Source organism: Coregonus clupeaformis, chromosome 25, assembly GCF_020615455.1.
Source record: "Coregonus clupeaformis isolate EN_2021a chromosome 25, ASM2061545v1, whole genome shotgun sequence".
NCBI classification, from domain to species: Eukaryota; Metazoa; Chordata; class Actinopteri; order Salmoniformes; family Salmonidae; genus Coregonus; species Coregonus clupeaformis.
Genome location: NC_059216.1, coordinates 35,416,656 through 35,442,331, shown reverse-complemented (window position 1 = coordinate 35,442,331; position 25,676 = coordinate 35,416,656). Strand labels below are relative to the sequence as shown.

The 25,676-nt window shown below is 40.8% G+C and overlaps 2 protein-coding genes across 4 annotated transcripts; one reads left to right on the top strand and one right to left on the bottom strand.

Moving 5' to 3' along the window:
• Positions 1 to 126: 126 nt before the first annotated feature.
• On the bottom strand, positions 127 to 15,467 carry LOC121539619 (putative deoxyribonuclease TATDN3). Of its 3 annotated transcripts, none has more exons than XM_041848255.2 (9): positions 15,286 to 15,467; positions 15,133 to 15,165; positions 14,039 to 14,197; positions 13,874 to 13,936; positions 12,028 to 12,137; positions 11,831 to 11,886; positions 2,581 to 2,693; positions 2,242 to 2,322; positions 127 to 670 (listed from the first exon to the last, which is right to left on the bottom strand). In XM_041848255.2, exons 1-9 carry the CDS (start codon positions 15,337 to 15,339, stop codon positions 527 to 529), a joined length of 813 nt encoding a protein of 270 aa, XP_041704189.1. In that variant the 5' UTR covers positions 15,340 to 15,467; the 3' UTR covers positions 127 to 526. The 3 variants fall into 3 exon arrangements, with proteins under 3 accessions (XP_041704189.1, XP_041704190.1, XP_041704191.1); XM_041848256.2 differs by having other exon boundaries at positions 2,242 to 2,319; XM_041848257.2 differs by lacking the exon at positions 15,133 to 15,165.
• A 70-nt stretch (positions 15,468 to 15,537) lies between these two features.
• On the top strand, positions 15,538 to 22,717 carry fuca2 (alpha-L-fucosidase 2). The gene is made up of 7 exons (XM_041848254.2): positions 15,538 to 15,832; positions 16,062 to 16,249; positions 16,427 to 16,766; positions 17,341 to 17,551; positions 18,128 to 18,318; positions 21,169 to 21,277; positions 21,566 to 22,717. Exons 1-7 carry the CDS (start codon positions 15,639 to 15,641, stop codon positions 21,701 to 21,703), a joined length of 1,371 nt encoding a protein of 456 aa, XP_041704188.1. The 5' UTR covers positions 15,538 to 15,638; the 3' UTR covers positions 21,704 to 22,717.
• The last annotated feature ends 2,959 nt before the right edge of the window (positions 22,718 to 25,676 follow it).

Genomic DNA, 25,676 nt, shown 5'->3' with positions numbered 1-25,676 from the left:
CGGAATTTCGTGACCACCACAGCCCCAGTTGTAACACATAATTAACATATTTATTTAAAGAAATACATGTATCATATTTACTTAGTTTGTTAGATAACAGATGTTGGATATGAACATAAATACTGAAACATTTCAATCTCAGTTTATTTTTTTAACTGTACACCTCAACTCCAAGGCATACACTGAGAGTCCAAAAGCAGCTCCAACTTGAAAGTCATTATAAATGCTGTTCAGTTTGTAGGCCTTTCGGTTGCCTTATTTCCCTCTACATCCTTGCTGATATAACACCAAGGTGTGACTTTCAGGGACTTCACCCAAGAGGGTGAGATTCAATCCAAGGCCTCTTATAGAGCAGCGCACTGGACAGCTGAACATGCGCCTTTGAAAGGAAATATCCCTGACGTTCGAGGGTATCACATTCACGGTAAACACTGTGCATGTCAGCTCAAGTATAAATTACCTTTAAAAGTCAAGAGCCATGCGCTGCTATATAACGTGCCTTGGATTGAATCCCAGACTTGGTTGTTCAGGCTCTGAGTAATGTCTTGAGCCTGGGGAACAGGCGCAGGGCATTCTGTGTCGTCACCTCCATCACCGTCTCCAAGGGAACCCCTTTGATCTTACTGATGTACTCAGCACAGACAGAGATATTCTTCGGCTCATTTCTCACCTATGTTTAAGACGCAAAAGCATGACTAGTGTTAGTAATACCATCTCTAAAAAATATTCTTAGATGTATAAAATCACTTTCAAACATTCTTTGATGTACAACCACTTTCAAACCAGGATAAAGTCAATGTTCTACACTGAACAAAAATATAAACATTTCAAAGATTTTACTGAGTTACAGTTCATATAAGGAAATCAGTCAATTGAAATGAATTCATTAGGCCTTAATCTACGGATTTCACATGACTGGGAATACAGATATGCCTCTGTTAGTCACTGATACCTTTAAAAAAAAGGTAGGGGCGTGGATCAGAAAACCAGTCAGTGTCTGCTGTGACCAACATTTGCCTCATGCAGCGCAACACATCTCCTTTGCATAGAGTTGATCAGGCTGTTAATTGCGGTCTGTGGAATGTTGTCCCACTCCTCTTCAATGGTTGTGCGAAGTTGCTGGATATTGGTGGGAACTGGAACATGCTGTCGTACACATTGATCCAGAGCATCACAAACATGCTCAATGGGTGGCATGTCTGGTGAGTATGTAGGCCATTGAAGAACTGGGACATTTTCAGCTTGTGTACAGATCCTTGCGACATGGGGCTGTGCATTATCATGCTGAAACATGAGGTGATGGCGGTGGATGAATGGCACGACAATGGGCCTCAGGATCGCGTCACGGTATCTCTGTGCATTCAAATTGCCATTGATAAAATGCAATTGTGTTCGTTGTCCGTAGCTTATGCCTGCCCAAACCATAACCCCACCGCCACCATGGGGCACTCTGTTCACAACGTTGACATCAGCAAACCGCTCGCCCACATGAAGCCATACACGTGGTCTGCGGTTGTGAGGCCGGTTGGACCTACTGCCAAATTCTCTAAAACAACTTTGGAGGCAGCTTATGGTAGAGAAATTAACATTCAATTCTCTGGCAACAGGTCTGATAGGCATTCCTCCCTCAAAACTTGAGACATCTGTGGCATTGGGTTGTGTGACAAAACTGCACATTTTAGAGTGGCCTTTTATTGTCCCCAGCACAAGGTGCACCTGTGTAATGAGGGCGGCAGGTAGCCTAGTGGTTAAGAGCGTTGTGCCAGTAACCGAAAGGTCGCTGGTTCTAATCCCCGAGCCGACTAGGTGAAAAATCTGTCGATGTGCCCTTGAGCAAGGCACTTAACCCTAATTGCTCCTGTAAGTCGCTCTGGATAAGAGCGTCTGCTAAATGACCAATTATTATTATTATTATTATTATAATGATCATGCTGTTAGTGATCATGCTGTTTAATCAGCTTCTTGATATGCCACACCTGTCAGGTGGATGGATTATCTTGGCAAAGGAGACATGCTCACTAACAGGGATGTAAACACATTTGTGCACAACATTTGAGAGAAATAAGGTTTTTGTGTGTATGGAACATTTCTGGGATCTTTTAGTTCAGCTCATGAAATATGGGACCAACACTTTACATGTTGTGTTTATATTTTTGTTCAGTATATATAAACTGTGTTATGTTTTATGTATATTGCACTTTGTTTTTGTGTGTAAATAAATAAATAAGTTAACAATCCTACCTGTTTCTCTGGACCCAAGGCAGGTGAATCGGTTTCTAGACACATGCTCTCCAGCGGCAGCTGTTTCACTAGCTTCTGCTTCTTGTGGGAAAACACATTTAAAAAAAGAAAGAGACATAAGTTCAAATTAAGTGACATAGTTCAGACAGTACAAGACTCACATCTGTTCAGATAAAATGCATCAAAATTTTTTTTTTTAACAATGTGTGAACAAGTGCTGTAGTGTTAGTACTACTAAGTGTGAGAAAACAAATCAAATTGCAATTTATTTAAATCCATTTAACAAAAGCCTCAATACACTTAAAGACAAATAAAGTTCTAATTTAAAAAACTCTTTACCTGTTCACTTCTTACTATAGATGGAGGAATGGAGAAGAAATACCCAGCCTTCACTCCCTCCATGGCAACTGAGGGTTTCCCATCAAAAGCATGAAGAAGAGCTTTCTCAACACCTAGTGGAAAGTCAAAAGACATGCATTGTTTTCTATATGAATTATTTTGGCAAAGTATTCACACCCCTTGACTTTTTCCACATTTAGTTGTGATACAAGGTGGGATTAAAATGGATGTCCTTTTTTTGTCAAAGTTCTACACTAAATACTCTGTCAAAGTGGAAGAAAAATTATAACGTTTGTAAAAATTAAAAAACACGAATATATCTTGATTACATACAGTGGGGAGAACAAGTATTTGATACACTGCCGATTTTGCAGGTTTTCCTACTTACAAAGCATGTAGAGGTCTGAAATGTTTATCATAGGTACACTTCAACTGTGAGAGACGGAATCTTAAAAAAAATCCAGAAAATCACATTGTATGATTTTTAAGTAATTCATTTGCATTTTATTGCATGACATAAGTATTTGATACATCAGAAAAGCAGAACTTAATATTTGGTACAGAAACCTTTGTTTGCAATTACAGAGATCATACATTTCCTGTAGGTCTTGACCAGGTTTGCACTCACTGCAGCAGGGATTTTGGACCACTCCTCCATACAGACCTTCTCCAGATCCTTCAGGTTTCGGGGCTGTCGCTGGGCAATACGGACTTTCAGCTCCCTTCAAATATGTTCTATTGGGTTCAGGTCTGGAGACTGGCTAGGCCACTCCAGGACCTTGAGATGCTTCTTACGGAGCCACTTCTTAGTTGCCCTGGCTGTGTGTTTTGGGTCGTTGTCATGCTGGAAGACCCAGCAACGACCCATCTTCAATGCTCTTACTGAGGGAAGGAGGTTGTTGGCCAAGATCTCGCAATACATGGCCCCATCCATCCTCCCCTCAATACGGTGCAGTCGTCCTGTCCCCTTTGCAGAAAAGCATCCCCAAAGAATGATGTTTCCACCTCCATGCTTCACCGTTGGGATGGTGTTCTTGGGGTTGTACTCATCCTTCATCTTCCTCCAAACACGGCGAGTGGAGTTTAGACCAAAAAGCTCTATTTTTGTCTCATCAGACCACATGACCTTCTCCCATTCCTCCTCTGGATCATCCAGATGGTCATTGGCAAACTTCAGACGGGCCTGGACATGCACTGGCTTGAGCAGGGGGACCTTGCGTACGCTGCAGGATTTTAATCCATGACGGCGTAGTGTGTTACTAATGGTTTTCTTTGAGACTGTGGTCCCAGCTCTCTTCAGGTCATTGATCAGGTCCTGCCGTGTAGTTCTGGGCTGATCCCTCACCTTCCTCATGATCATTGATGCTCCACGAGGTGTGATCTTGCATGGAGCCCCAGACCGAGGGTGATTGACCGTCATCTTGAATTTCTTCCATTTTCTAATAATTGCGCCAACAGTTGTTGCCTTCTCACCAAGCTGCTTGCCTATTGTCCTGTAGCCCATCCCAGCCTTGTGCAGGTCTACAATTGTGTCCCTGATGTCCTTACACAGCTCTCTGGTCTTGGCCATTGTGGAGAGGTTGGATTCTGTTTGATTGAGTGTGTGGACAGGTGTCTTTTATACAGGTAACGAGTTCAAACAGGTGCAGTTAATACAGGTAATGAGTGGAGAACAGGAGGGCTACTTAAAGAAAAACTAACAGGTCTGTGAGAGACGGAATTCTTACTGGTTGGTAGGTGATCAAATACTTATGTCATGCAATAAAATGCAAATGATTTACTTAAAAATCATACAATGTGATTTACTGGATTTTTGTTTTAGATTCCGTCTCTCACAGTTGAAGTGTACCTATGATAAAAATTACAGACCTCTACATGCTTTGTAAGTAGGAAAACCTGCTAAATCGGCAGTGTATCAAATACTTGTTCTCCCCACTGTAGGTATTCAGCCCCCTAAGTCAACACATGTTAGAATCACCTTTGGCAGCGATTACAGCTGTGAGTCTTTCTGGGTAAGTCTCTAAGAGATCTGGATTGTACAATATTTGCACATTATTATTTTTAAAGTTCTTCAAGCTCTGTGAAGTTGGTTGTTGATCATTGCTAGATGGCCATTTTCAAGTCTTGCCATAGATTTCCAAGCCAATTTAAGTCAAAACTGTAACTAGGCCACTCAGGAATATTCAATGTTGTCTTGGTAAGCAACTCCAGTGTATATTTGGCCTTGTGTGTTTTAGGTTATTGTCCTGTTGAAAGGTGAATTTGTCTCCCAGTGTCTGTTGGAAAACAGACTGAACCAGATTTTCTTCTAGGATTTTGCCTGTGCTTAGCTCTATTCTGTTAATTTTTATCCCAAAAAACTCCCTAGTCCTTGCTGTTGACAAGCATACCTATAACATGATGCAGCCACTACCATGCTTGAAAATATGAAGAGTGGTACTCTGTGATGTGTTGTGTTGGATTTGCCCCAAACATAACGCTTTGTATTCAGGACTAGGGCTGTTACGGTGACTGTATTACCGCCACACCAGCGGTTACGAGTCATGACGGCAGTCAAATTACACGTGACCGTTTAGTCACGGTAATTAGGCTTCTCCAACTCTGATGCTGCTGATGGTCATTAGTAGCCTACCAAACTTGCTAACTGCCTGGTACTCAGCACTCTATTGTCACTCTTATCACTCTGACATTAATGCAAATGTGATCGAAAATCTAATCAAACACTTCATGAGAGACCATGAGCTCAAGTTGCGCAACATTTCTATAGGCTATGCAATCGCATGAGACAACAGAGTGATGGCCTCTATTAAAAAGAGGAGGATCCCATCAGCTTTCTATAGGCTAGGCCTACTATATAGCACACTGCTTCTCTTTACAGCAGGAGTATAGCCTACCTGGCTGGCATGAAAATGAACCATGGGAAAAGCGTCCTCCATTCTCTATTTAAGTGCATAGATTACATTTAAAAAATTCCGCTGCCCGTGTTTCGAGACAGGTGCATGATAATGGTCCATTCTAAATAAAAACAAATTTCACACATATTATTTAGTATATATAAAGACAATATTAAATCAAGATGGGTGACAATATTAGCCTATCACTTGTGAATTATATATTATCACTTGTGAATGATGCACAGCTTATGGCAAGAAACAGCGCATATTTTTTGTGTGACTTTTTCAAATCATAGTGGCACACCTCATGTAGCCTAGCCCATTGGCCTATAAGGTTTGTATCACAACTAAAGTGGCCAAATAACTTCTTAAAATGAAGCACATTAATCCACTTTACAATGGGTGTAGAGCCTAACAGGCACACATACGCAGCGCGTCAGTTTCATGTTTGGGGAAGATACTTTCACCAATAACTCTAAATTAAGCATATAGGTGTACCCGTTTCTTTGTTAACCGCTCAACACAGAATAGCCGCATGTGCACACGCCCTCAAATCGTTTGGGGAAAATATCCTTTCTATTTTATTAAACTATGTTCAAGTGTATTCTTCATACTATAAAATAATTCCACAGAATTCGAATCAAATCTTGTCTGCTAAATTAACTAGTGTAGCCAACAGCCATATGGCATAGCCAGATCAGGGTCTAACATAAGGACAACTCAGAGTATGCTATTCTGTTCTTCTAAAATAGACGACATTTTCTTCATATTGTTAACTCAAAATGACACAACGACTAGGTTCCAGTTTAACAACGTTTACTTCACCGTATTTCCACAGTCCATAGTTGCCATCACACTCAGGCCAGGTCTATCTCCAGTGAGACTACTGCGCAGGTGCACTAATAACAGAGTGATAGTGCCGTAATAATAACATAGGGATATTTAACACATGAACTTAACACATATCATGTTTCTTTAGACCTGTCTAAAACAAATAATGGATATATTGTGATGGTGTAGGCTATATTACATGGATCTATTAGACTTATTAAAATGTAGATGTTCCGAAAGGTCTGCATCAGTGGCTTGTAGGCTATGCGTGGAAGGCAGGAGATACTACATGTGTTTGTTAATTAACAGTACATTACCGTGACACCGGCAGTTATTTGCTTGACTGTCACCGGCTGACAAAATTTCATGACCGCCACAGTCCTATTCAGGACATAAAGTACATTTTTTGCAGTATTACTTAAGTGACTTGTTGCAAACAGGATGCATGTTTTGGAATATTTTTAATCTGTACAGTCTTCCTTCTTTTCACTCTGTCATTTAGGCTAGTATTGTGGAGTAACTACAATGTTGTTGAACCATCCTCAGTTTTCTATCACAGACATTAAACTCTGTATCTGTTTTAAATTCACCATTGGCCTCATGGTGAAATCCCAAAGCAGTTTCCTTCCTCTCCGGCAACTGAGTTAGGAAGGACGCCTGTCTCTTCGTAGTGACTGGGTGTATTGATACACCATCCAAAGTGTAATTAATAACTTCACCATGCTCAAAGGGATATTTAATGTCTGCTTTTTTTTTAACCCATCTACAGTACCTATAGGTGCCCTTCTTTGCAAGGCATTGGAAAACCTCCCTGGTCTTTGTGGTTGAATCCGTGTTTGAAAGTCACTGCTCGACTGAGGGACCTTAAAAATAATTGTACAGTGGCTTGCGAAAGTATTCACCCCCCTTGGCATTATTCCTATTTTGTTGCCTTACGACCTGGAATTAAAATTGATTTTTGGGGGTTTGTATCATTTGATTTACACATCATGCCTACCACTTTGAAGATGCAAAATATTTGTTCTTGTGAAACAAACAAGAAATAAGACAAAAAAACTGAAAACTTGAGCGTGCATAACTATTCACCCCCCCCCAAAGTCAATACTTTGTAGAGCCACCTTTTGCAGCAATTACAGCTGCAAGTCTCTTGTGGTATGTCTCTATAAGCTTGGCACATCTAGCCACTGGGATTTTTGCCCATTCTTCAAGGCAAAACTGCTCCAGCTCCTTCAAGTTGGATGGGTTCCGCTGGTGTACAGCAATCTTTAAGTTATACCACAGATTCTCAATTGGATTGAGGTCTGGGCTTTGACTAGGCCATTCCAAGACATTTAAATGTTTCCCCTTAAACCTTGAGTGTTGCTTTAGCAGTATGCTTAGGGTCATTGTCCTGCTGGAAGGTGAACCTCCGTCCCAGTCTCAAATCTCTGGAAGACTGAAACAGGTTTCCCTCAAGAACTTCCCTGTATTTAGCGCCATCCATCATTCCTTAAACTCTGACCAGTTTCCCAGTCCCTGCCGATGGTGTTCTCGGGGTGATGATAGGTGTTGGGTTTGCGCCAGACATAGCGTATTCCTTGATGGCCAAAAAGCTCAATTTTAGTCTCATTTGACCAGAGTACCTTCTTCCATATGTTTGGAGAGTCTCCCACATGCCTTTTTGCGAACACCAAACGTGTTTGCTTATTTTTTTCTTTAAGCAATGGCTTTTATCTGGCCACTCTTCCGGAAAGCCCAGCTCTGTGGAGTGTACGGCTTAAAGTGGTCCTATGGACAGATAATCCAATCTCCGATGTGGAGCTTTGCAGCTCCTTCAGGGTTATCTTTGGTCTCTTTGTTGCCTCTCTGATTAATGCCCTCCTTCCCTGGTCTGTAAGTTTTGGTGGGCGGCCCTTTCTTGGCAGGTTTGTTGTGGTACCATATTTTTTCAATTTTTTAATAATGGATTTAATGGTGCTCCGTGGGATGTTCAAAGTTTCTGATATTTTTTATAACACAACCCTGATCTGTACTTATCCACAACTTTGTCCCTGACCTGTTTGGAGAGCTCCTTGGTCTTCATGGTGCCGCTTGCTTGGTGGTGCCCCTTGCTTAGTGGTGTTGCTCTGGGGCCTTTCAGAACAGGTGTATATATACTGAGATGTGGATATGCTCTGATGTACAGTTGAAGTCAGAGGTTTACATACACTTAGGTTGGAGTCATTAAAACTTGTTTTTCAACCACTCCACAAATGTCTTGTTAACAAACTATAGTTTTGGCAAGTCGTTTAGGACATCTACTTTGTGCATGACACAAGTAATTTTTCCAACAATTGTTTACAGACAGATTATTTCAATTATAATTCACTGTATCACAATTCCAGTGGGTCAGAAGTATATATACACTAAGTTGACTGTACCTTTAAACAGCTTGGAAAATTCCAGAAAATGGTGTCATGGCTTTAGAAGTTCTGATAGGCTATTGACATCATTTGAGTCAATTAGAGGTGTACCTGTGGATGTATTTCAAGGCCTACCTTCATACTCAGTGCCTCTTTGCTTGACATCATGGGAAAATCAAAAGAAATCAGCCATGACCTCAGAAAATAAATTGTAGACCTCCACAATTCTGGTTCATCCTTGGGAGCAATTTACAAACACCTGAAGGTACCACGTTCATCTGTCCAAGCAATAGTACGCAAGTATAAACACCATGGGACCACGCAGCCGTCATACCGCTCAGGAAGGAGACGCGTTCTGTCTCCTAGAGATGAACGTACTTTGGTGCGAAAAGTGCAAATCAATCCCAGAACAACAGCAAAGGACCTTGTGAAGATGCTGGAGGAAACAGGTACAAAAGTATCTACAGTAAAACGAGTCCTATATCGACATAACCTGAAAGGCCGCTCAGCAAGGAAGAAGCCACAGCTCCAAAACCGCCATAAAAAAGCCAGACTACGGTTTGCAACTGCACATGGGGACAAAAATCATACTTTTTGGAGACATGTCCTCTGGTCTGATGAAACAGAAATAGAACTGTTTGGCCATAATGAACATTGTAATGTTTGGAGGAAAGAAGTGGTGGCTTGCAAGCCGAAGAACACCATCCCAACCGTGAAGCACGGGGTGGCAGCATCATGCTGTGGGGGTGCTTTGCTGCAGGAGGGACTGGTGCACTTCACAAAATAGATAGCATCATGAGGAAGGAAAATTATGTGGATATATTGAAGCAACATCTCAAGACATCAGTCAGGAAGTTAAAACTTGGTCACAATTGGGTCTTCCAAATGGACAATGACCCCAAGCATACTTCCAAAGTTGTGGCAAAACTGCTTAAGGACAACAAAGTCAAGGTATTGGAGTGGCCATCACAAAGCCCTGACCTCAATCCTATAGAACATTTGTGGGCAGAACTGAAAAAGCGTGTGCGAGCAAGGAGGCCTACAAACCTGACTCAGTTACACCAGCTCTGTCAGGAGGAATGGGCCAAAATTCACCCAACTTATTGTGGGAAGCTTGTGGAAGGCTATCCGAAACGTTTGACCCAAGTTAAACAATTTAAAGGCAATGCTACCAAATACTAATTGAGTGTATGTAAACTTCTGACCCACTGGGAATGTGATGAAAGAAATAAAAGCTGAAATAAATCATTCTCTCTACTATTATTCTGACATTTCACATTCTTAAAATAAAGTGGTGATCCTAACTGATCTAAAACAGGGAATTTCTACTAGGATTAAATGTCAGGAATTGTGAAAAACTGAGTTTAAATGTATTTGGCTAAGGTGTATGTAAAAATCTGACTTCAACTGTATATACTGAGATCATGTGACATCATGTGACACTTAGATTGCACACAGGTGGACTTTATGTAACTAATTATATGACTTCTGAAGGTAATTGGTTGCACCAGATCTTATTTAGGGGCTTCATAGCAAAGGGGGTGAATATATATGCACGCACCACTTTTCTGTTATTTATTTTCTGGAAAAAATAGTTTTTTTCACTTCACTTCTAAACTGAAATATGCTTTAAATATTAAATATGAGTGTTCGTGACTATCGTGTTCGTAATAGCCTTCCACGGAGTGGTCATAATAGTTTGTAGGTCAAACCATTCGGACGCTACAGATGTTTTCGTGAAAATACCGATTTTCAGGATGTCTCATGGTCTGATAAACACCGCTCTAGCTCTGCCACCTTTCACTGCAGATGCGGAAGTGTGACATAGGCGGATGCGGTTGATTGACACGGATTTTGATGGGGATTTTTTTATTATTTTACTTAGATTGACGCACCGCTGCGTCAATTGACTCTAGGGGGTTAAACACTATTATTGCACACAGACTGAGTCCATGCAACTTATTAAGCACATTTTTACTGCTGAACTTATTTAGGCTTGCCATAACAAAAGGGTTGAATACTTATTAACTAAAGACATTTCAGCTTTTCATTTTTAATTAATTTGTTTTAAGAAATCTGGGAAAATGTGGAAAAAGTCAAGGGGTGTGAATACTTTCTGAAGGCACTGTATATGCATGTGAACAGAAATATGTAATATTGATCATAACCCAGAACCATATGGAGATACACTATATATACAAAAGTATGTGGACACCCCTTCAAATTAGTGGATTTGGCTATTTCAGCCACACCCTTTGCTGACAGGTGTATAAAATCGAGCACACAGCCATGCAATCTCCATCAACAAACATTGGCAGAATAATGCCTTACTGAAGAGCTCAGTGACTTCCAACATGGCACCGTCATAGGATGCCACCTTTCCAACAAGTCAGTTTGTCAAAATTCTGCCCTGCTAGAGCTGCCCCGGTCAACTGTAAGTGCTGTTATTGTGAAGTGGAAACAGCTAGGAGCAACAATGGCTCAGCCGCGAAGTGGTAGGCCCCACAAGCTCTCCGAATGGAACCGCCGAGTGCAACACTCACTACCAAGTTCCAAACTGCCTCTGGAAGCAACGTCAGTACAGTAACTTTGTCGGGAGCTTCATGAAATGGGTTTCCATGGCCAAGCAGCCGCACACAAGCCTAAGATCACCACGCGCAATGCCAAGCACCGGCTGGAGTGGTGTAAAGCTCACTGCCATTGGACTCTGGAGCAGTGGAAACGCGTTCTCTTGAGTGATGAATCACGCTTCACCATCTGGCAGTCCGACGGACAAATCTGGGTTTGGCGGATGCCTGGAGAACACTACCTGTCTCACGGTAACTTGACTGGCCTGCACAGAGCCCTGACCTCAACCCCATCGAACACCTTTAGGATGAATTGGAACTCCAACTGCGAGCCAGGCCTAATCACCCAACATCAGTGCCCTACCTCACTAATGCTCTTGTGGCTGAATGGAAGCAAGTCCCCGCAGCAATGTTCCAACATCTAGTGGAAAGCCTTCCCAGAAGAGTGGAGGCTGCTATAGCAGCAAAGGGGGGACCAGATCCATATTAATGCCCATGATTTTGGTATGAGATGTTCAATGAGCACGTGTCCACATACTTCTGGTCATGTAGTGTACATAGAAATATGTGCAATTACCTTGCTCCTTTAGCAGGTGGATAGTAGGTCTGCCTGCAGATCTTGAATGGACATTTCTAAACAATGGATACATGTTACAGAAACCATGTGACAATATATATTGATTAAAACAAACAGGCGTTGAGGAAAATGTATCAATACAAACAACAACGCATGCTCAATCATTTTGATTTGGTTTATATTAGTGTGAGACTCACAGTGGAAGGTCCAATTGTTTTGCAATCTCTGCCTGCCGAATAAGCACCTGTCTTTGACTGTCTTTGTCCGTGTCACCACTGACAAATCTGGGGGTGAAATCCAAGCCTACCTGTCAGTGAAGGCAATGAACTGATTATCAGTGATGTAAGATCATCAACCAACCACTTACTACCGGTGTCGCCCCGCTTACTGCTAGCTACTCCGGGAGGCGGGGGCGACACCGTTTGCTACGAGTTACTGTCTAGTGTGGCTCTAACTCCAGCCTCATATAGTGCCTTGCAAAAGTATTCATACCCATTGGATTTCTTCACGTGTTATTGTGTTACAAAGTGGGATTAAAATGGATTTAATAAAAAAATCTGCAATCTACACAAAATACTCTATAATGTCAAAGTGGAAGATATAAAAAGCAGAAAAAAGATGAATAGACATTAAATAACTAAGTTATTAGCTCCCCGAGTCAATACATGATAGAAACACCTTTGGCAGCGATTACAGCTGCGGGTCTTCTTGGGAAGGTCTCTAAGAGCTTTACACAACTGGATTGTGCAATATTAGCCCATTACTATTTTCATAATTCATGACTAGACAGCAATTTTCAAGTCTTGCTATTGATTTTCAAGCAGATTTAAGTCAGAACTGTAACTTGGCCACTCAGGAACATTCATTGTCTTCTTGGTAAGCAACTCCAGTGTAGATTTTGTCCTGCTGAAAGGTGAATTACTCTTCCAGGGTCTGGTGTAAAGCAGAATGAAGCAGGTTTTCCTCTAGGATTTTGCCTGTGTCTAGCTCCATCCTGAAAAACGTATTGGTATTTGCCAATGTCAAGCATACCCATACCACGATGCAGCCACTACCATGCTTGAAAATAAGGAGGCAGTTACTCAGTAACGTGGTGTGTTGGATTTGCCCCAAACATAAAGCTTTGCATTTAGGCCAAAATGGTTATTCCTTTGCCGTGTTTTTTTGCAGTATTACTTTAGCGCCTTGTTGCATACAAAATGCATGCATTTGTATTCTTTTCACTCTGTCATTGAAGTCATTATTGTGTAGACACTACAATGTTGTTGATCCAACCTCAGTTTTTTCCTATCACAGCCATTGTAACCGTTTTAAAATCACCAATGGCCTCATGGTAGCATCCCTGAGCACTTTCATTTCTGTCCTGCAGCTCAGTTCAGAAGGACGACTGTATCTTCAATGTGTCTGGGTGGTGTCATACATAATCCACAACATAATTATTAACTTGACCATGCTTAAAGAGATATTCAGTGTCTGATTTATTATTGTTACCCATCTACTAATCACTGCCCTTCTAAATGAGGCTTTCGAAATGCTCCCTGGTCTTTGCAGTTTAATCTCTGCTTGAAATTCAATACTTGACTGAGGGACCTTACATATGTTGTATGTATGGGGGACAGAGGAAGGGTTAGTCATGAAAAAAAGCATGTCAACCCCTATTATTTCACACAGAGTGAGTTCATGTAACTTATTATCTGATTTACTAAGCCAAATTCGACTCCTGAACTAATTTAGGCTTGCCAAAAACAAAGGGGCTGAATACTTATGCAACAACTATCTTTTAGTTATATTAATTTGTATTAATCTTTTTTTTTTAAATATACATTTTCTACCACTTTGACATTACAGAGTATTTTGAGTAGATTGTTGACAATGAAATTACAATGAAATACATTTTAACCCCACTTTGTAACACAATAAAATGTGAAGAAATCCAAGGGGTATGAATACTTTTGCAAGGCACATAGAGAAATTTGCCTGCTGGACGAGATTAGTGTGGATCTGTTTCAATCTGCACACAAAATCAATACAAAGACTACTTACCTCCCCAATAGCAACAAGATGGTCTTTATATTTCTCTATCAGGGGCAAAGCAGCATCTAAATCCTGCATAGAGAAAATATGACCATTTAACATACAGTGCCATAGTAGACAAGCATTATGATGGTGATGGCGATGAAGATGATGATCTTTGTTTGGGGCACATACCTGGAGTAAGGCTCCTCTCTGTGGCTCAGGAGCTGTCCCCTGTACAGGATGGACACCTAAACAAGGGAAAATAAAGCCTGGGAACCTCTGTGACAGCTGTATGATCTTTTCAAACTCTCCGGCATTTTCTGCTACTGCTAGTAGTGCTAAAAGCCCAGCCTGAAACAAAATAAAGTTGTATTGGTCGCATACACATATTTTGCAGATGTTATCGTGGGTGTAGCAAAATGCTTATGTTCCTAGCTCCAACAGTGCACTAATACCTAACAATACAAAACAATACACGCAAATACAAAAAATCAAAAGAAAGCATTTTGGAAATATTAGAGTCCGGAATATAAATATATATTTACACTGAGTGTAGAAAACATTAAGAACACCTGCTCTTTCCATAACATAGACTGACCAGGTGAATCCAGGTGAAAGCTATGATCCCTTATTGATGTCACTTGTTAACGCCACTTCAATAAGTATAGATGAAGGAGAGGAGACAGGTTAAAGAAGGATTTTTTCAACCTTGAGACAATTGAGACATGGATTCAGAGGGAGAATGGGAAAGACAATTGATTTAAGTGCCTTTGAACAGGGTATGGTAGTAGGTGCCTGGCGCACCGGTTTGTGTCAAAAACTGCTGAGTTTTTCACACTCAACAATTTCCTGTGTGTATAAAGAATGGTCCATCACCCAAAGGCCATCCAGCCAACTTGGCACAACTGTGGGGGGGTTCCTAATATTTTTATGGTGTGTATAGACATTATGGACAGTATATGAACAGAAAAGGTGTGTACAGCAGTAGTTATATAGAATGAGCCTTGACTAGAATACTGTATATACATATGAAGTTGGTAAAACAGCAACGTAAACATTCTTAAAGTGACCAGTGTTCAATGACTATGTACATAGTGCAGCTGTCTCTAAGGTGCAGGGTTGAGTACCGGGTGGTAGCCGGCTGGTAACAGTACTAAAGTTCAGGGCAGGGTACTTGGCAGAGGCCGGCTAGTGGTAAAAATGTATATTATTAGGACTTGCCAATGACTAGGGGCCCTCCCCAGGACGACGACATCAGCAATAACAACTGAACAAGTTACAGTTACCTTTTTAGAATTCTCAATCACATCTTCTATGTCCTGAAAGATAATACAATAAATTGATTCAAGCATTAGACAAAACACACAGACTGTCATATCTAACACAGAACCAACAATTGGTAAAACTTTAATAAAATATCCGTTATGTAAAAGTCCTACCTTGTCAAAATCTCCTGCAGAGATGTGACAGTGGCAGTCAATAAAGCCCTTCATGGATAACTTATTTAATTTAAAATTGAAGCAATTGGGACTAAATAGGCTATCATTTTCATAGAAACATCCTCTGCAAAAGCTCTCCGCAAAACGTCATGTAAACGAAATATTGTGGATTCCATTTCCTGGTTCGTCACTGTTTTCATTGTCCAATCAGCGTCCAATGGGCAGCGTAAAGGTGTTCCTGTTTTTGTCATGTGATTAATGTGCGGGAAGCATCATGTGATATCAGCAAGCTATTTTAGTACAAAACTCAACTAATTGAACGCTGCATTCGTCTACATGACTTCGTAGGAGCCATGGCTTCCTTAAAGTTAGCCCTAATTTCTGTCGCACTGCTCCTGATGATTACCGTATGCAGTTGTAAATACGAGCCTACCTGGGAATCCATCGACTCCCGACCTTTGCCAGAGTGGTATGACCAGGCCAAGTTCGGAATATTCATTCACTGGGGAGTGTTTTCTGTTCCAAGCTTTGGCAGCGAGTGGTTCTGGTAAGCTGGTTAGCCAATACTTTTGTGCAATACAGAAAGTAATTAGTTGTTTCTTCATCATAAGGCCTACTTTAAATGCACAATCTACATTTCCTGTTGTGGTCAATTCAATAAATGATATAAATTATTGAAGAATTTAAATGCTTTGATGCAACTGTACCTCACTCCCCAAGCCCATTTGTTTAGTTATTATAATTTTTTAAAGAATTTGTGTGGATGTTTATTCCAGGTGGTATTGGCAGAAGCAGAAGCAAAAGCCCTATGTTGACTTCATGCAGAAGAACTATCCTCCAGACTTCAAGTATCAAGACTTTGCCCCACAGTTTACAGCTGAGTTCTTTGATGCCAAAGAATGGACTGACATATTTGCCTCATCCGGGGCAAAATATATTGTCCTCACCACGAAACACCATGAAGGTAGGCTCTTTGTGTGTGTGTGTGTGTGTGTGTGTGTGTGTGTGTGTGTGTGTGTGTGTGTGTGTGTAATGCATTCTCTACTGAAGCCATTTTAATAAAAATAATCATTCTTATGATTCCACTAGATTAGGCCTATAAAATTGTATTTGTGGTTTATTGTTATTGTCCTATCTGCAGGCTTCACTCTATGGGGTTCTAAGAACTCCTGGAACTGGAACGCAGTGGATGTAGGTCCTAAACGTGACCTAGTCGGAGAAGTGGCTGGAGCACTCCGAGCCCACAGCGACCTGCATCTGGGACTGTACCACTCTCTGTTTGAGTGGTTTAACCCGCTTTTTGAGCAGGACGCTGCCAACCTGTTCACTACCAACCTCTTCCCCACCACTAAGACGCTGCCCGAGCTCTATGAGATCATCAACAAGTACAAGCCGGAGCTGCTGTGGTCCGATGGAGACGGGGATGCTCCTGATAAATACTGGAACAGCACCGGATTCCTGGCTTGGCTGTACAACGAGAGGTACAGTCATAGAGATAATAGGCTGAATCTACCGCACTCCCAAAAACTATTAGTGAAGGTGCTGGAGGCAAAATGCAAAACTGGAGAAAGCAGAAAAAGTCTGCACACTTCCAGTCAGATGCACATTTATTTTAATAGTAGCTGAACTTTCAGTCAGTCGACCTCCGTCAGAGCATATCCACAAACAAAAGTGGGAACAGTCATAGAGATAAAATATGATGTAATATGTTTAGGGAAATAATATACAATAAGTGTTCTAAATCCACTTGCCTTTACAATGAGAGGTAGGGACATTATGGGCTAGGACACAGATTAAGTCTGGTCCTGGACTAGAACGCACTTTTAATGGAGATTCTCCATTCAACATGCTTTTTAGTCTAGGACTAGGCTTAATCAGTGTCCAGGGAAACTGGCCCTAAATGTATAAAAATATACACCGATGACTTTTTGCAGTTATAGGTCTATTTAAAGTGTCAGTTAGTGCTATGGAGTATGCTGTATGCACCAACAGTATGAACATCACATGCTTCATGATATGTTTTAATTTAATGTGTCGTCTTCCCTCCCCCCAAAGCCCAGTGCGAGAGACCGTGGTGACCAATGATCGTTGGGGCTATGGCAGTATCTGTACCCATGGAGGCTACTATACCTGCGCTGATCGCTACCAGCCTGGACACCTGCTCAAACACAAATGGGAGAACTGCTTTTCAATAGACAAAGCTTCCTGGGGTTACAGGAGAAACGCCCAGCTTAAAGACTACTCCACTATCGAGCAGCTTGTTGCGGTCAGTTTTAAATGGTTCGGATAGCACTTTAGTTTTTACGGTAAACAGGAGATTCAGAACCTTAAGATCACTTACTACCCCACAAAACTTCTTCCACTACCATAACAAACTTTTTGTAGCTGAATCAGTCATAATCCTGTTTGTATATGATATAGTATAACTCATAAACAGCATAATTTAACTGTAAAGTGCACTCAAAGACTAAAGTCTTTTGACTTGTTTTTGAAATCGCTGCTGGTCCCGTGTGTTTCTTGTGTAACACTTTACAACTGTGTTTTTTGGGTAACCTAAATGCTGTACTCTACAGCATGACTTGCTTGGCTTCACTCTTCTCTCCTAGATCGAAAGATTGTACACTACAGTAGAATATGTGCGAAGCTAGTAGGAATCTATTTTGTTATAGGGGAGACTGAAATGTGGTTACTTTTCCAGCCCCACACAACTAAACTACCCAACAAAATGTTGCTGGGAACAGTGCAGGGTCGGCTGTATTCCTGCCTATGGAAGATGTTATAATATTTCATGTAGCTGTCATAAAGGCTTTATGAGTGCATACTTGTGTCCTGCGTGATTCAGACGTTGGTGGAGACCGTGTCCTGTGGAGGGAACCTGCTGCTGAACATTGGACCTACGCACGACGGACGCATCGCCCCCATCTTTGAGGAGCGTCTGAGGCAGATGGGTCAATGGCTGGTGGTCAATGGAGAGGCCATCTACAACACCACCGCATGGAGGGCCCAGAACGACAGCATCATACCTGGCATTTGGTCAGTTCATAATGATAATATTAATAATAACTAGAAATTGTACTTTTTTCATGAAGAAAAATTGACTTTCTTCAGCTGTCCAGAAGTAGTTTTGTGTTAGTGGAAAAAGTTTAAATTGTTGGAGGCTAGTTTAAAAACAATAATGAGGGTAGCGTAGTAGTGATTTGTATTTTAAATAGTAGTGGGAGAGTAGCATTTAGTGACTGTAGCCCAGAAGTAGTAGAAGTTGGAGTATTGACTGTGGTAGAAGTAGGCCTAATATGACATTTCAATTTTATTTTACCAGGCTAGTCTCATTGAGATTAAAAATCTATTTTGCAAGAGAGACCTTGCCAAAAAAGCAACATTTACAACATAAAACACAAAGCACTACAGTTTAATAACATCAGTTTACATATTGAACACTTTGGCACATGGTTTTGGGAAGAATGGTTCAGTTAGGGGTCAAAACATTGACAGCCCCCTAAATCATTTTCCACCACAGATTTTACCCTAGCTTTAAAATCATTTAAGGAGACGAACTCCTGTAGTTTCAAGTCCTTTTGTAGCGCGTTTCAAGTAGAGGGGGAGCAGAGTACTGGAACGCTTTTTTACCTAGCTCTGTACAGGCCGTAGGAACCGTCAAAGAGATACAGTCCTGTGAGCGTAGGCGATAATTGTCAAACTTACCAATGACTTAGTCTCCAAAGAGCTAAGGAAGGCCAGCCCACTCCCGAATAGAGGGTACAGTGATGGGTGAGCGCTTTGGAGTTTGTAACAAACCTCAGCGCCCCATGGTACACAGTGTCCAGCATACGTAATGACTCCACTGGGGCAAAAATGTACAAGGTATCACCATAGTCGGTAGAAAAACAAGTCTCCTTCTCGCTTCAAAAGAAAAACATTACTTATTTCAAAAATAAAAACCCAACTTGAGCTAGATCTTTTTCACAAGACCTACAGTATAGTATGTGGGGTTTAAAAGTAAGACACTCATGTAACAAGAAACCCAGGTACTTGTAAGTTGATACCCTTTCTATTTGCTTGCCCTGCATAGTGACTATACATGGAAGAGTCTTGAGGTTTCATCAGAAATTTCCTGAAAACCATCAACTTTGTCTTATCAGCATTTAAAAGCAACTTCAGCTGACAGAGCTGAGCCTGGACAATAGTAAAGGCACATTGCAAAATGCCTTATAAATGTAAAGTTTGGGTTAGGTCGAGGCAAGATAAAATGGTCAATTTGACTCACGAACACCAGACTACAAACACTACCACAGACAAAGCCTGACATTCTGCCATCTTGGATTCTCAGTCTATGTAGATTGAGTGTAATACTAGTGCCAGTTACTGTTGGCGGGTTCTACAATCCTGACGAGTTTCATCAAATTTGACAAATCGGAAATGGCCGTTATAGCCCTAAATGGAGTGGCCATATGACCACAATTACTATTCCTTCACAAACTGTCAGACAGTACAGAGACTGTGTCCGAAATCTGTACTACTTACTAAAATTACATACTGTGTACTAATCGTAATGCGTACTGTTTAGTAAAAATGTGAGCCAGCATGGTTTGTGGAGTTTGTGATGAGGATGCTTAAAGCCACACTCCTTGTCAATACCCTCAGACTGGGCCACCAACAAAAATGTTAAAAATGGAGCAAATGCATCCTATTACATTTTTGCATGCAAATAGCACTTGATTTACGTGCTACATCTGTAGTTCTTAAGTAATGACTCCTTGGCAAAAAGAGAGTTAATCAGAGCAGCCAGCACGCAGGCTCTTTCAACGTGATGGAAAATTCAACATTCAGACTGGTGTGCCCACACCTGATGCTTACTTCCAACAGAGGCACTGTGTGCAGATAAATGAAAGTTTAACCCTTTCCACATTTCATGGATTTTTTTCTGTTTCATGTGCTGAGAGATATGAGGAAGCAAAGGTTTAATAAAAAGAGGAATAGATTACTAAAATATATAATAACACAGCTGTATCTCCTGATTGGTAGAATATATTTATATTATGATTGCTGATTTGTAAAGCAGAAAAGTATACTAATATTTCATACTGTTGGGAAAGTGGTCACATTTTCAGTTGTGTTTAAGAGTTGAGAGAAAAAGTAGTTCACACCTTTACTAAAACAGCTGTATTGTTTGATTGGTAGAATATATTTCTGTTCTAATTTTAAGATTTGAATAGCAGAGAAGCATACCAAGTTTTCCCTTACATTTGAAGTTTTTTTTTCTCTAACTTGTTGGGAAAGTGGTCAAAATAGCTGATTTGTGTCAAGTCTGTGTTTACAGTGAATAGAATGTTGGAAGTTACATCTTAACAATGGGAGCTTTAGAATGTAAAGAAATCCCATTTATTCCCCCCCCCCAATTTTTTGGGACAAAACACTCACTAGTGGAAAAAGTATAAATGTTATCAAAAAGTTGTAAACAAGCAACCTGGTCCCGACCAGTCTGCCTGTTTTATTTTTAAGTTTGAATGGCATTTCAAGTCAGTAATAAATACAATATTTAAAGTGTGACTGCTAATAATAATAATAATAATAATAATGTATTATTAACACCACAGCATGGGCCCAGAATGACAGCATCACCCCTGGCGTCTGGTCAGTTCTTAGCTAGTCATTTAGTTCCCAGATTCGTGTGGAAGAAAGGATAGCCCTATATGTTATATGGTCACAGTATGCCTACCAGACACTCTCTCATGACAGGCTTTCAATATAAGCCCACAAAAGTGACCATATCTTCCAAAGCTTGTTAGTACTCTAGTATAAATCAAAGTTAACATTTCTTATAAAAAAAGGCACAGCTTTTCACTAATAAATGGCTCATTATTGCTTTTGACTGCGTTTCAATAGGTACACTGCTAAACCACAGGACAAGGCCATCTATGCAGTTCTCCTGGACTGGCCTCAGAGTGGATCTGTCGTTCTGAATGAACCTGTTGTTTCTACAGGAAAGACTCAGGTAAGATACAGGATCACACGGCTACTTTTTGTGTTCTTTGTTTCATACCTTTTCACATGTACAATGTGTAATTAGATTGAAAATATTGTATTATGATTTGTGAAAATAAAATGTATGATATACTGACTGTCTATTTAAACATATACAACCAGGTAGTGTTGGTTGACAGTTGATGAAAGGGAACAATGCACCAGGTTTTTTTACATCTGGAAAACAGGACAGACTGGTAGAACAAACAAGCTACCAAAGCTGCATTTCCACTCTGATTGCCTGTTGTTATTTGAACAGGTGGTGCTGCTTGGTCACAAGCCACTGGACTGGGAGCCGGTGAAGCCTCGTGGTCTGAGGGTGTTTCTGCCTCAACTGTCTTATAGTCAGATGCCATGTCACTGGGCCTGGACCCTACGCCTGACAGGTGCCGCATAGGAAAGAAGGCAGGGTCGTGTTCATTACTTTACAGTTTTAAAAGGTTTTGCAACAGAAAACAAAAACAAGAGGTTCTTATTGAACAAGTTCAGATATTTGGCGATCTCCCTGTTTGAGTCCTTTTTCTTCTGTTCCGTGCCTATTGAATATGACCCAGTTTTAAGCAGAGGGGTGCAGTGCTAGGCCACTGCAGACCTGGCGGGAGGGTCTCAATGTTAGGCTAGCTGGTTTTTCTTGCTTCTCAACTATGGGCGCATTTGTTTTGCATTTCCTGGTTCCAATGGTCCTAAAGTGAAACCTCCACCCACCTGGGGCACTGGGCAATTCAAATGAGCACACCCAGTTTTATAGAATTGTGAGGAAGTGAAAGAGCTTGTAGAGCATGTGCCACTCCTTTACAGAGGGGCCATTATTGTGAACTTTGCTTAGACCATGGTTTAAACCATTGGTCTAAAATGGTTAGCTGCTAGCTTTTCTCATAGGCCAACCTAGCCTATGAGAAAAGCTAGCAGTTGGCCATTTTAGACCAATTGTTTAAACCATGGTCTAAGCAAAAGTTCACAATAATGGCCCCAGAGTTTTTTAAAGTGTGTGGGGAGGACCTTTCTTTGTGTAGAACTGATGGTAATTCTGAAACTCAAGAGGCCAGTATAGAACCTGAATGTAAACAAAATTGTCATCTGTTTTTATTTTAAGTTAAGATGGGTAATGAAATGGATTTTAAATTAATTGAATAATTCTTGACAGGTGTTTTGTTTGCTTCATATAATTACTTTTGCACTTTTTTTAAATAAGGGGTTGATACTGTACTGTAATTGAAAATGTGAATTTCAAAGGATTTTATCAGATTACTTTTTGATTTTCTGTTATTGCATTGTGACTGACCTTCACAGCAACTTTTTAAACGAATCACAATCCATATGTAATTTTTAATAGGAATTGAATGCATTTGATACGTTTTAATTTTGTTGTATGGCTTTACAAATTACAGAAATAAAGTACATTTTAATTTAATTATCCTTTAACTGTTATCAACTATTTTGGACAACAGAATTGTATCCATAAATGCCACAGGTTTTTGTAAAACTGCAATGATGCATAGCATAGCCTCTTCCAGTTTCGGGAGAGAACGGAGATTATCATCTGTCAAATGCTTGGCCGATCAGCGGTACCCGAGCCCCCCCTTCTGGCTACGGTCAGCCACTATCAAGCAACATGCGGTACAATTTCTAATGAACCGACGCATGTGACAAATTGACAGACCAGCGCGTGCAGCTATAGAGAAGGGAGGCAAATATTCACTGCATCGCTCTCCGACTTTAAAACCAACCTTGAATAGGATACGATTAAATTATAACTAGTCTAGAACGAGTCAAGCACACATGATTCCAACACAGCTCCTGTATTCCGATATGAGTATGCGGTCTTTTTTTGTTGGTGTCTGCATGCTCAGTCGTTGTAGCCTACTTTAATTTAATTTCCAAAAGTAAAAAGGACGATTTTTTTTATTCGAAGCCTTCAATTGCCAATTGCGAGCATTGCAACGTGTCTCAATGTTGTCAATCTACCCCTATCTGTAATGCACGCGCGTGCCTTGTGACGTAAAAAATAGGGGTTTCGCAAGGGGTTCTCATGTTCCATCCGTCTTTTTTCATCACAACCTTATTCTTAAATAGAATAAATAATTGTTCCTCATCAATCTACACACAATACCCCACAATGACAAAGTGAAAACAGGTTAATAAACATTTTTGCAAATTTATAAAAAACAGAAATACCTTATTAAGTATTCAGACCCTTTGCTATGAGACTCGGAATTGAGCTCAGGTGCATCCTGTGGTAAATTCAAATGATTGGACATGGTTTGGAAAGTAGTAGTACTTATATCATTATTGGCTCACTACTAGAGGGTGTTGTACAGCATGTGTTTGGTTTTACTATCCTTGTGGGGACCAGAAGTCCTCACAAGGATCGTAAAACAAGGTAAATTGGGACAGTTCACAGGTCCCCACAAGAAAAAGGCTATTTTAGGCTTAGGGGTTAGGTTTAGGGTTTGGGTTACAATTAGGTTTAGGCGTTAGGGTTAAGTTAGGGTTTAGGGAAAATACGATTTTGAATAGGAATAAATTGTTTGGTCCCCACAAGGATAGTAAAACAAATGTGTGTGTGTGTGCACAGAGCACAGATAGTGGGAATGCCAAGCAGTGTGTGTGGAAGGTCTAGGGGACAGACCATGGCTGCATCCCAAATGGTACCATATTCCCTATATGGGTCCTGGTCAAAAGTAGTGCACAATATAGGGAGCAGGGTGCCATTTGGGACAGAGCATTATATTTATAGACTGGCAACTTGACCTTCACTGCACAGTATCAGCCATTTTAGTGTCGCTCCTCCAGATACTGAATACAGACAGGTAGCATAATGGATTTTAGCTGCAATGCAGTGCACTCATGTTTAGCTTCAAGCCTAAATTATTATCCCTATCTGTACTAGTACTACACTTAGTAAAGAAGTCCCAAATATATTGGCACTTTTTCTATTTGATATGTTGCATTTTGATTAATTTCATTTAGGGTAAATGTAGGTGGTTTTGTGGCTATGTTTTAAAAGAGGAATTTAATGCAAACACTGCATGCCTAATATCTGGACAGAACTGTAAAGTTTATATATAAAGATAAGTGCATTTATATTATTCTCATATAACTGTTACATCAGTTGAGTAAGCAACCCTTCGTTATGCTGTGTAGGTTTTATGTTACCAATAAGCATCTCCTAAAATGTTTTTAACTACAGTACTTAACTGGTGCAAACCCTACCAAAGACTCCTATTCATAGCAATTTCCAGTTGTTCTCACCCAATAGCACCTACTGAAACTGAAGAGGGGGGTCACGGCAGGTAAGGTATTCACAGTTGTGTTAATTGTATTGTATGAAAAGGGCAAAGATTCACACAAATGACAGATGCACATATTGTATCCATACAATTATGTTACACGTAATGATTTTGAGGAACACTACTGACTATTTGTGCACAGTAGTTCAAAAACACTATATATACAAAAGTATGTGGACACCCCTTCAAATTAGTGGATTCGGCTATTTCAGCCACACCCATTGCTGACAAGTGTATAAAATCGAACACACAACCATGCAATCTCCATAGACAAACATTGGCAGATTTATGGCCTTACTTTAGAGCTCAGTGACTTTCAACGTGGCACCACCTTTCCAACAAGTCAGTTCATCAAATTTCTGCCCTGCAAAAGCTGCCTCGGTCAACTGTAAGTGCTGTTATTGTGAAGTGGAAATGTCTAGGCGCAACAACGGCTCAGCCGCAAAGTGGTAGGCCACACAAGCGCACAGAACGGGACCGCCGAGTGGTAAATCGCGTAGCATGTAAAATCATCTGTCCTCAGTTGCAACACTCACTACCGAGTTACAAACTGCCTCTGGAAGTAACATCAGCACAATAACTGTTCTTCGGGAGCTTCAAGAAATGGGTTTCCATGGCCGAGCAGTTGCACACAAGCCTAAGCTCACCATGCGCAATGCCAAGCTTCAGCTGGACTGGTGTAAATAATGTTCTGGGGCTATTTTTCATGGTTCGGGCTAGGCCTCTTAATTCCAGTGAAGGGAAATCTTAATGCTGCAGCATACAATGACATTCTAGACAATTCTGTGCTTCCTACTTCGTGGCAACAGTTTGGGGAAGTCCCTTTCCTGTTTCAGCATGACAATGCCCCCGTGCACAAAGCGAGGTCCATACAGAAATGGTTTGTCGAGATCGGTGTGGAAGAACTTGACTGGCCTACACAGAGCCCTGACCTCAACCCCATCGAACACCTTTGGGATGAATTGGAATGCCGACTGCGAGCCAGGCCTAATCGCCCAACATCAGTGCCCAACCTCACGAATGCTCTTGTGGCTGAATGGAAGCAAGTCCCCGCAGCAATGTTCCAACATCTAGTGGAAA

What these genes read in the sequence shown, in the direction of transcription:
- LOC121539619 (XM_041848255.2), bottom strand. Translation starts at nt 15,339, where the DNA reads ATGAAGGGCTTTATTGACTGCCACTGTCACATCTCTGCAGGAGATTTT. An exon ending in AGAGAGGAGCCTTACTCCAG is followed by an intron (nt 13,937 to 14,038) that starts GTATGTGCCCCA and finishes TTCTCTATGCAG; the next exon opens with GATTTAGATGCTGCTTTGCC. An exon ending in CTATAGTAAGAAGTGAACAG is followed by an intron (nt 2,323 to 2,580) that starts GTAAAGAGTTTT and finishes TTTTCCCACAAG; the next exon opens with AAGCAGAAGCTAGTGAAACA.
- fuca2 (XM_041848254.2), top strand. Translation starts at nt 15,639, where the DNA reads ATGGCTTCCTTAAAGTTAGCCCTAATTTCTGTCGCACTGCTCCTGATG. An exon ending in CACCACGAAACACCATGAAG is followed by an intron (nt 16,250 to 16,426) that starts GTAGGCTCTTTG and finishes TCCTATCTGCAG; the next exon opens with GCTTCACTCTATGGGGTTCT. An exon ending in GCTTGGCTGTACAACGAGAG is followed by an intron (nt 16,767 to 17,340) that starts GTACAGTCATAG and finishes CTCCCCCCAAAG; the next exon opens with CCCAGTGCGAGAGACCGTGG.